The sequence below is a fragment of the Mastomys coucha genome, unplaced genomic scaffold (assembly GCF_008632895.1).
Source record: "Mastomys coucha isolate ucsf_1 unplaced genomic scaffold, UCSF_Mcou_1 pScaffold8, whole genome shotgun sequence".
In the NCBI taxonomy this organism is placed as follows: domain Eukaryota; kingdom Metazoa; phylum Chordata; class Mammalia; order Rodentia; family Muridae; genus Mastomys; species Mastomys coucha.
The window spans coordinates 4698823-4709947 of NW_022196914.1; the positions used below are offsets into that span (position 1 = coordinate 4698823).

The following is an 11125-nucleotide window of genomic DNA, read 5'->3' on the forward strand; positions in this document are numbered from 1 at the left end:
TTTCAAGACAGGGTTTCTCTGTGTAGCCCTAGCTGTCTTGGAACTCTCTGTAGACCAGGTTGGCCTTGGACTCAGAAATCCGCCTGTCTCTGCCTCCCAAGTGCTGGGATTAAAGGCATGCGCCACTACTGCCCAGCTTGTAGTAAACTATTCTGTTGAACTTGTTCTGCTCTGTCCATGTAAACTGAACAGACAGTTTTCTTGCTATCCACCCAGGACCTTGAGGTGGAGTTTGACTCTTGTGTGATTGAGCACTGTTTTCATGCACTGGAGTGGGCCTGCAGGATGCTACCATTTTCTCGGTTTTTTAATATGGAAGAACTTATTCAAGATATAATTTTGAGCCTTATTGGGGAACTGCCACCAATCAGAAAGGTAATATGATTGTTGGTTAAAAAAAAAATCTGAATAATAGGCCCTGTTGTTTTAGTTAAGGATGATGTTGCCTTTTTTGTCGGATTGATTGCACTTTGGATAATACCCTCCAGGTTTAGAAAGATAGCTATGGTACAGTCTCACAGGTAGACCCTAAAGCTCATTAAAGCAGAGAGCAAATGGTAGTTGCCAAGGCTGGGGGTGTGCTGGGAAGAGGGAGGAGTTAGAGGTGTGGTAGAGGTGTGGTAGAGGTGTGGTCGTATCATCCCTCAGTAAGTAGTCATCCTTCTCTCTCTTCTTAAGCCTCCAATACCCTCTTTGCTTTTTGGAACAGTTTCCAAAAATCCTTGAGGCTAATGGATCAGTGTATCTGAGATCCATTTCAGTGTAATTTTCTTTTTAATGTTGGTTTCTGAGTACATAGAGAAAAATAAACTTTTTTTAAAGAATAAGGAGGAATGAAGAGATCTTGACTAAAGGGATCAAACTTGGATTTAGAAGATGAATTAGTTCTAGGAGCTAGTGTACAGCATGGTGACTATAAATTAATGATATGCTATGATTTACTGAAGTTTAATGAAGGAGGTAGATCTAAAGTGTTCTTACTGTGCATGTGCATACATACAGCTTTTACTACATTTAGTGATTGACATGCTAGTTTGGCTGATAAATTATCAGATCATCGTATCCTCTATCTTGAATATACATAATTTTGTCAAATATTTTAAAATACAATAAAAAAGGAAGAAAAACTATGCTGATTTCTGGTAGCTTGGTTGAACAACAAAAGAGTTTTAAGTAGACATTTATGTTCTGACTTAAAGTGTTTGAAGAATTAAATGGAGAAAGAAAATGACTGATGTTACTCATAAAACATTTTTTTTTCCTGAAGGTAGCAGAAATTTTTGTGAAAGCATTTCCCAATCCTGAGGCAATAAGGGTTCCTTTAAGAGAAAAATACCACTCTCTTCAGCAGAAACTCAAACATGGTATTGTGAAAGGTATTTGCTGTTTCTCAGATATTTAATGGATACATATTGTTGAATATGTTCTGTTTTTAAAGGATTTCTTTTTATTTATGTGTCTGTGCCATAGGTGTGCAAATGTATGTGTGTGCCATGGGTGTGCAAGTGTATGTGTGTGCCATGGGTGTGCAAATGTATGTGTGTGTGCCATGGGTGTGCAAGTGCCTCTGGAGACCTCAGTTCCCCTGGAGCTGGAGTTGTGAACTGCCTGATGTGTATGCTGGGAACTGAACCAGGCCTCTGGAAGAATAGCAGGAGTGTTCATCTCTCCAGCCAAGATGTTCTTGTTTTGAAAGTATCTGCTGTCTGCCATTCAGGTATCTGAATTTCTGCCCATCCCTAAAGGTAAAGAATGAGAAAGTGGATGTCTGACCCCATTGGAGAACTAATTACATTGGTTTGCAATGAAATAGAGCCAACTTCATGTCATAGCTCTGTCAGTAACTGTGGCTTAGTCAAGTTGTTCAATATATAAATAGGCCTTTGCTCTAGGCTTCATTTCCTTATTTATAACTAAAATGGTTATTTTGTTACCTACTTGATTAATATGTATTGAGAGGATTATACAAGGCAAGAGACAGATAGAAGATGAGCAGAGGGTCTGGGATGCCCTGTGGGGAGGATCACTTGTGCTCATGTTTTCAAAAGCATTCTGGTCTACACAGAAGAATTTCCCCTCAAAATGAAATAAAGAGATCATGTAGTCTGTGCACTCCATGTATTTAGTGAAAGCTCCTCCTTTTTCTCTTTGCTTAAAGTTACTTAGGTTTTTTATTTTATCCTGTACATTCAAGATGACCTTGGAGATTTTCCATTGTGGCAAAATGTATAGAATATGAAGCCTGCCATGTAGCCTTCCCATCTTCTCACCTTTTGTGACAATGCAGAGCATTGGAGCCTCTCCAGGTCTTGCTCATGCTTTACCACCAAACTTACACCAGCCATGGAGAACCTGAAACTGTCTTTTTTGTTGTCTTAACTGAAGTACTACTGACTTCTTGTGCAACCTGCACTTACATACCTCTTGATACTTTTTTCTATCTTCTAAAATATCCTCTTTTTATATTAGTAATGCTTAAATTTTTAATATACAATCTTGGGAAAACCTTATTGTTGTTATTATTTCTCATTACTTATAGTAAGGAAGCCTTTATTTTTGCTAAAAATATTCTCTATTTTCCCACTCAGTGACAATAGAAAATAATCTTTGTCATTCTTTATTCATAATTGTATGTCTTTTAAGGAAAATGAGGCATTTTTACTTGCTCATTTCTTGCATTGAGGGACTTTTCAGTGGCATGATTGGCCTTGAGTTTCTTTACTGTAGTCCTTACTACTGTACAGTTGTAGCCATTCATTTTATGGGTCTCTTCTTCTAAACCAGTTTTCAGAGACTTCCTACTGTAAGGCACTGACATGCTTCATGAGGCAAGCCCATCAGGGTGAAGGAGTTTTTAGAAAGTCATTAGCATCTACTATCTATATCAGAAGTACGTTCTGCAGCAATGGTGGAATTTGTTTGTTTGCTTGTTTTGTTGGTTTTGAGATGAGTCTTCTAACTCACCTATCTCAGTGTCCTGAGTTGGTAAGATGTGCAGGTGCACATTTCCAAGCCTGGCCTACCCCAAAATTATTTCCCCTTATAATACGCCTTTAAAATAGGGGAGTGAGGGAATCTGGGTTCTTTGCTTTTTATTATTATTTTTATTTATTATTAATTTATTATTTATATATTATTATTTATTATTATGAATGGCTCTTATTCAGCTTCTGCAGTTCTCTAAAGGGCAATAGCTTTCCAACAAATATCGAAGAAAGCATAATCTGCAGTAATGTGTAGATAAACCTTAGTAGTTAGCTTGGTTCCATGTCTCCAGTCAGAACTGGATTCCTTTCTTCCTCCCTCTCTTCCTTTCTTTGACACAGCCTTGTAGCCATGGATGGTCTGGAACTTAATGTGTGGACAAGGCTGGCCAGAACCTGTCCTGATCCTCCTGATTGTTCCCCCAAGTGCTGGCATTGCAGTCAATTACTACTCCTGTGCCTGCTTTAAATCTTGAGTTGAAACATTTCTATGAACCCTGAGGACTTTGTTTTTCTCCCGTAGGTCCTCAGACGGAGGAACTGATGTCTGTGGTCTTGCGGTCTGCCCATAAAGTGAGGGTGAAAGCCCTGAAGCGTGTGCAGAGGAACATAGGTGCTTTTGAGATGAATATATGGGAGCCGGATGAAGAAGACAAACCAGCTGCTGCTCCTGCTGCTGACAGGTGCTCCCTGGGGACCAGTGTGAGCAGAAGTACACTCACCTTAGAACTGGGCAGTTCTCTGCTACACAGTGATACAGATACCTTCTCTGAAACCTTGTCTTTGGAAGAAAAAACTTGGATACACTTCTATCAAAGGTACACCAGGGAGGTTGTAATGCAAGTACCCACTTCCTCCTGATGAGAGTGCAAATGATGAGCTTATTTCTAATCCCAGAATCCTCATAAGTGCCAACCTCTAACTCACAAGGGCATTGCAAGTGTATATATTTGAAATTCATTGTAAATGTTACTGAGATTATGGAATGGCTTTGACATCTGAGATGACAGATGAGTAGACACAAATCAGTGAGTGACTTGAGGTCTTTGGTTTTTTTTTTTTTTTTTTTTTTTTAATAATCTTTAGATTTATTTAGGGTGGGTGAGGAGTTGGGTGTGACGTTTGTTTTTATTTTGAGACAAGATTTTATTATGTAGCTAGCAGGCCTGGAACTCAGAGATATGACTGCCTCTGCATCCTGAATATTGTGCCACCATGCCCAGTTTAATCTTTATATTTAAATACAAAGTTAATATACTTAATTTAAAAACCTAAAATATAAAATTCAGCTTTAAAATTCAGTAAAATACTAAAAGTTGAAAATTCATGCTTGATTTTTTTATGAGAGGTCAAAGTCACAATACACTAAATAATACTAAATAGACTTCTCAGGCCACTAGGAAGTAAGGATTATGGGATTATTTGAAACATAGTAGACGTTTGTTTCATTTCTAGTGCTGGAGTAGGAACCCAGGCCCTTGTACATTACAGATAATTGTTAAAGCACTAAGCTTCCATATTTGGGCCTTATCCCCAAGACATCTCATTGCATATATACAAATATCAGTCCCCCCCCCCCCCCAAACTAGTAAGAAAACTCACCCAGACTCAAAATACTTCTGGTCCCAAGAATTCCAGATAACAGATACACAGCTTGTAGTTTTAAGTGATTGGGTAACCATGTTGTTATGTTTGAGGACCCAAAGGAAGGCACTTGCATACTCATCTTTAGAACTCTTCATAAATTCCTGGCAGATTCTCCCCAAGTGTATAAACTTGTAATTTAAGATTTTTTTTTTTTTTAAATTTACTTATTTTTTTGTATGCATGTACACTGACACTTTCTTCAGACACACCAGAAGAGGACACGGGATCCTATTACAGATGGTTGTGAGCCACCATGTGGTTGCTGGGAATTGAACTCAGGACCTCTGGAAGAGCAGTCAATGCCTTTACCTGCTGAGCCATCTTGACAGCGCTCTTATTCTTTTTCTGTAGTAAACCTTATGTGAACACATTTTAATTATACCTAGTTTCCCTTTGCATATTGTGCTTTAAAAATATATATTTTTACTGTATGTGTATGTATGTGTACCAAGTGCATGCCTGGTTCCTATAGAGATAAGAAGACATTTGATTCCCTGAAACTTAAATTACAAATACTTTTGAGCTACTTGACATGAGTGTGAAGAGCTAAACTTAGTTCCTCTGGCAGAGCAGCTGGTGCTCTCAGTTGCTAAGCCAATTCTCCTCCTCCCTGATCCTTCAACCTTGTAGAATAGTCTACTTATTAGAAACCATATAGTTCATCATGCTTCATTGAAAAGATAAGCAATTGAAACACAAAAGAGATACATGACTTGATCAATACAGAAAATATTTTTAAAATCCATTATGAAATAAATACTAATAATTAAACAATGATTAAATTAATTTTGCTGTTCTTTTTTTTTTTTAATATACCATAGGCATGCCCCAAGTCATATGGAATTAGCATTGGTTGGTAAGCCCAGTGATAAAAAGAAAATAAGTAATCAGAAAGAAAACTCCCAAATGAAAGAAGATCATGAAACATCAGGGAAAGAAGCACTGCCTATAATTGGTGTTTGGGAATTTGAACGTGATGATGATGAATACATTAACTTCCTTGAGCTCTTCTTGAGTTATGTTCTTGAAAGAGACCTTTGTTCTAGTGATCCTGGCATTCCATTTTTGACAAGCTTTTCTGGGCGCCTTAGAGAACATGAACTTAATTCTTTACTTTTTGATGTACACACAACATTAAAACGACGCCAGAGCAAAACCAGCAGTGAGAATGTATATAGAGCTGGTTCCTGCTTTGCTGTCACTCCTGAGTCACAGGAATCTGAAAACCTGTCCTCTCTAAACAGTGCAGGTGCCCAAAATTTAGAAAGCCAGGCCCTATCAGCTTCAGAACTAGGTAACCAGTCAGGGAGCACCTCAGAGAACCCTCTGCCTGAAGTCATGAACCAGAAAAGAAGGGCAGGATTGTTTGGCTTAAAACAAAAGCCAATTTATAGAGTTCCAGATGACAAACGAGAGAAGCCCACAGTGCAGAGATCATCAAGCCACTCCTTTTGGATTCCCAAGTCCATTAAAACCGGAAGACACAGGTTCCAAGCTCTTCAGGGCAGTGCTGGCCCCCCTCGGGAAGACCTTCCTCTGGCACTTAAGAACATGTTCGGCGATGCGGGGAGATTGGTAGAGTGGATGATCCGCTGGTCGGATCGGAGACTGCTCTGTGATTTTGGAGTCACTCGGTTGCCCTGTAAATACAGTCCAGTAATTCGTGTGAAGACCTCTGCAGCTGCCATTCTTACCTCCTTATGGCTTCTGGAGCAACCCTACTCTGCCGCATATACTGCAAAAAATGGCATTGTTAAGGTAATTACATAAGCTGCTCAAAACAAGTGAAGAAAGTACCATTCTAGTTTAAAAGTGTTTTTACTCTGTAAAGAATTTATTAAAGTAATAGCAAATTAATGAAGTGTTGATTATACACCCAGTGTATTCTGTTTCTTCTTAAGGAGATTCCTTTCATCCTTTGAGAAAACTGCAGTATAAGTGCCTTCAGGGGGGCTGTGAGGATTGTCATGTATTCTGCTTGTACACAGTAAACAGGGAAGAAAACACGTTAACATCCTAAATATTTTTACATTTCTGGTTTTTCTCTTTTAAGTTTCAGGCGTTAGTTGATAAAGGGACTGGGCTACTTGTTTTTTGCTACTGAAGTTTTCAGCAAATGCATTAGGGGACGTTTCACTTAAACTCTTGAGACATAGGTGGGAAAATCTGACCCAGAAAACTAGCTGTGGGGAAGCAGAGCTTATCAGTCTTTCTTTAATAAGCTAATGGCAAAGACCTTCCTTCTAAAACAGTGCTGAAGAAGTGTGTGTGTGTGTGTGTGGACATTGTTTTTTTTCTGTTTTTTTTTTAAATAAGTTTTTCTTTCCTTTTAAAAAATATCCATTTCTGTTATTTTAAGGTATAAAGTTTATGTGAAATGAGGGTACTTGTTTTTTTGAAATATGTGTTTCTAGGTAACACATGTCTGAGTTAGACAAATACATTACTTGTATTGTTTTACATTTTTTCCTTTTATTTTTGTGTGTATGGTGGTTTTTGCCTGTATGTATGTCTGTGAACCACACACATGCAATGCCTGAGGAAGCCAGAAAACGGTGGTAGATCTCTTGAACTGGAGTTGTGGACAGTACTAAGCCATGATGAAGTTGGTGCTAGGAATCAAATCAAATCCAGGTCCTCTGGGAGAGCAGCCAGCGCTCTTAACAACTGAGTCATCTCTCCAGCCCAGTCACTTGTATTTTTAGGTACATGAGGTGCATATGTGATCATGAAATTATGTGTGTGTGTGTGTGTGTGTGTGTGTGTGTGTGTGAGAGAGAGAGAGAGAGAGAGAGAGAGAGAGAGAGAGAGAACACATGTTCACAGATGCCTGAAATCAACCTCAGATATCATTTCTCAAGTGCCATCCATTTAGTTTTTTCAGACCTGGAACTTGCTAGGAAGATTGGCTGGTTGGCCAGTGAGCCCAAGGGATCCTTTCTACCTGCCCATGGCTGGGTTTATAGCTGTGTGCCACCCCTGACTATTTCATGAGTTCTAGGGGTCTAACCTAGGTCCTTGGGCTTACACAGTAAGGGATCTGAGGACAGAGCTATCTCTCCAGTTCCCAGATGTCATTATAATGGCAAGCAGAGGGGAATGAATGCATCCAGTTTTTACTACTGTTGTTTTATGGCCAAAACCAGAGTTATTATTGGTTAAATATGTGGAAGAATGGTTTTGTTTCTTTTCCTTTTTAAAAAATCCCCTGAAATAGGGCTTCTCTGTGCAGCACTGGCTGTCTTAGAACTCACTACTAACCAGAGTAGCCTTGACCTCAGAGATCCCATCTGTCTGCTTCTGTCTTCCAAGTGCTGGATTAAAGGTGTGCACCACGACTGCCTGGCTGAAGAATGGGGGTTTTGTGCCTTATGTAGGAAGTCAAACTTGCTTTTTCCAGGTAGACTAAAGATTTGATCATTGCTTCTAGAAAAAAAATAATTGGATGCACAAGTGCAATAAATAATGTATAAAAGAATTAATCAGTTCTAAATAACATATGAATGATATAAAAGTATGGTTTTAGAAAGTGGTGTTAAAAAAAGTGGTGGGGCTGGAGAGATGGCTCAGAGGTTAAGAGCACTGAAGGTCTTAACTGCTCTTCTGAAGGTCCTGAGTTCAAATCCCAGCAATCATATGGTGGCTCACAACCATCTGTAATGAGATTTGATGCCTTCTTCTGGAGATCTGAAGACAACTACAGCATACTTACATATAATAAATAAAATCTTTTTTAAAAATAGTGGTGTAATACTCCATATAAAATTCTAAAATGGTTTCTTTAGGTTCTAGAGAGTCATCGCACTGAGTCTCCAGTGGCAGCTGAGAGGGAGAGCAGCACTGATATTGACTCTCCAATTGCAGTAGCAGCTCGGGCAGGAGCTGAGGAGGGAAATGACCAGAGTGAATACCGACAAAGCGTCTGCAAGTAAGTCGCTGTGTATATCTTCCTCCTTAGGAGGTCTGTTGGCTTAGGATGAAGACTCAAGCTCTTAAAAATGGAAAGAATGAGAATTCCTTTGAACAGCAGGAACAGAATGTAAGCTTCCTGAAGTACTTGGAATTCATTGTAAACTATGTTTCTCCACATTGGCTTAGCATGTCTCTTCCGAGGGAGGAACTCATTCCTTCTGAAAAACCCCTTTACTATGAGACAACAGTAGGGACAGTTTTTATTATTTGAGAACAGTAAGTCAGGTTTCTGTCACTATGTTGATAAACATGAGGTAGGCAGCTTACAGAGAAAGAGTTTATCTGGCCCACTGTATTAGAGGTTCCACTTTATGGCTGGTGGCCTTATTGCTTTAGGTCTATACTGAGACAGGATGTCATAATGGAAGTATATGGTAGAGGAAGGGCCAGGACTCATCATCCTTTTCAAAGACACATGTTCAGCAACCTGTGAACCCCTTCCCCACCACCTCCCCCGGCCCTCTCAGTGCAGCCACCACCTCCCAGCACTGCTGCTCTGTGAGCTAAGCTTTGGACAGCAGTAGCCACAGAGGGACAGTAACCTGCACATGACCAATACCACAGCAAAAGCATGATGACTCCTCTGTGAAGACACGAGTTTTGCATAAGCTGAATTTACTCTAGTGTTTTGAGTAAATGAAAGCTAGGCCCTTCCATGTATCAGAAATATAAGAAACATTTTTTTTAAAAGCTTAGAAAATATGAAAATGAAATTTGTTTATTGTTGAAAAAATGAATTAGATGTTGAGAAATTGTTTGTCTCCAAGAATAGATTCTAGTTTTCATGGCTATATTTTCACTAGTAGAATGCCAGCTGAAGCAGAAAACCGTGGAGTGAAAGAAGCTGATGAGGAGATTGTTCCTGTTACTCAGAGGACTGAGAGAGAATCTGTAGATGTTGACGAGAATCATTCAGAAGCAGAGTCACTTACACAAGATGAGATGCATGTGCACATCTCAGACTCTGAAGGTCAGTTCATGCAGGTTATCATTTCCATTGGCATTACTAATTTATAATTAATAACATCCAAAATAACTCTTTTATTCTTAAATATATTTGCCTAGAACATAGCTTATAAGTAAAAGATTAGTGATATCTTTTGAAATGCAAGCATATTAACTTACTTATAACTTGATTTTCTAATAGAACTGAGAATGTGCAAGACATTTTTACATTAGTAGAATCACTTACCATGCCTGGGCAGTGATGATCAGACTCTTGATTTCTGTGGATCCACTGTGGGCCTCTCCCCAACAGTCACACCTGAGACAGAACTCCAGGAGCTTTGCTTGGAGTCACACAAACCAATGAAAGGTCTCTCAGGGCTCTCCTGGCATTTACTTGGTGAAGAAGTAGTTTCTAGGTGTTTTTGAAATGTATTTGTATGAGGTTAGAAAATATTTCTGGCATATCATTTCCTGCAGTATCTCCTAAACCTTAGAGAGAGAGAAAGTGAAAACTTTATCTTTAACGATCAGCATTCCCTTCATTTCTAATCCTTCTAGAAGGACCTGTTGGAAGACTGAGAGGTCCCAGTGCTGTCATCTGCATGCCAGCATCACAGCTCTCATCAGAGGTAAGCAACACACACAAATGCGTGACTGTGACTTAGTGCTTAATGCACCTCACATGCTTATCCCACTATACTATATGCTAAGGCAAAGCTGCTGTCTGTTGCAGGTGCATTGCCCTGTAGGCAGAAGGCTGAATTTCTCTTTCTCTGAGATTCTATTACATGTCCTGAACATTTCAGACACTGAAACGTTCTATTTCCTGAAGTAACAAGCTAGTCAAGAGTGTGAGCGTTTCCTTGCTTATGAAGTGAGATTCAGTTTCAGTGTGATTTGCTGTTTCTATGTATTATTTGTTTTCTCAAAACCAAATTTCTAAGTGAAGCATAGATCTTTCCTGTTATTTTAACACTTACTTTAAGAAAGCATTAGTTAAAAAAAAAATAGCCTTAGTTTTTCCTCATTTTGTGGTAGTTTTCACAAGTTAATTTACTTGTGATTTATAAAACAGACTGCAGGCAACACCTCACCTTTCTCCTTTAATAGACTCAATAGCTCATCCTGATGGGCTAAAGGCAGTTCACATGTGCAAGGACGTGCTCAGAGCAGGACTCAACCTTGTAAGGTTCATTTTGTCCCTTGATTTTTAGATTGGTATTTAATGTAAAATTCAAAATATACAGCAACAGTCATGCATATGTGTTTCACCTCTTTTCATTGTGGGTATGGGCACTATTGACTTTTACAGCATTCCACAGAAGAGGCTCAGTGTTCCAGGAAAGAACCACTGGAGACCAGTGTGGATACAAAATTGACAGAACAGAATGGGTAAGGAAAAGAAAGTATGACATGTGTCTTTGTCACCTTTCTATTGCCGTGAAGAAACATCATTACTAAGGCAACTCTCATCAAACAAACCATTTAACTGGATGCTTGCTTACTGTTTCAGAGTCCATGGTCATCATAGCACTGGAGCAGTAGCTGAAAGCTTTACATCCTGATCCACAGGC

The 11125-nt window shown here is 39.1% G+C and overlaps 1 protein-coding gene across 5 annotated transcripts in view; it reads left to right on the top strand.

Moving 5' to 3' along the window:
* Positions 1 to 11125, top strand: part of Cplane1 (ciliogenesis and planar polarity effector 1) — a 94685-nt gene that overhangs the window by 39204 nt on the left and 44356 nt on the right. For 4 of the 5 annotated variants that reach the window (XR_004115585.1, XM_031359817.1, XM_031359819.1 and 1 more), the window contains 8 exons: positions 217 to 375; positions 1268 to 1376; positions 3508 to 3802; positions 5453 to 6389; positions 8417 to 8559; positions 9407 to 9573; positions 10110 to 10180; positions 10864 to 10943. Coding sequence is in view for 4 of the 5 variants with exons in the window: in XM_031359817.1 (XP_031215677.1) it covers positions 217 to 375; positions 1268 to 1376; positions 3508 to 3802; positions 5453 to 6389; positions 8417 to 8559; positions 9407 to 9573; positions 10110 to 10180; positions 10864 to 10943 (1961 nt within the window). In the remaining variant the exon portion in view is untranslated. The remainder of the gene's footprint in view (positions 1 to 216; positions 376 to 1267; positions 1377 to 3507; positions 3803 to 5452; positions 6390 to 8416; positions 8560 to 9406; positions 9574 to 10109; positions 10181 to 10863; positions 10944 to 11125) is intronic. The other variant, XM_031359818.1, reaches the window with a different exon arrangement.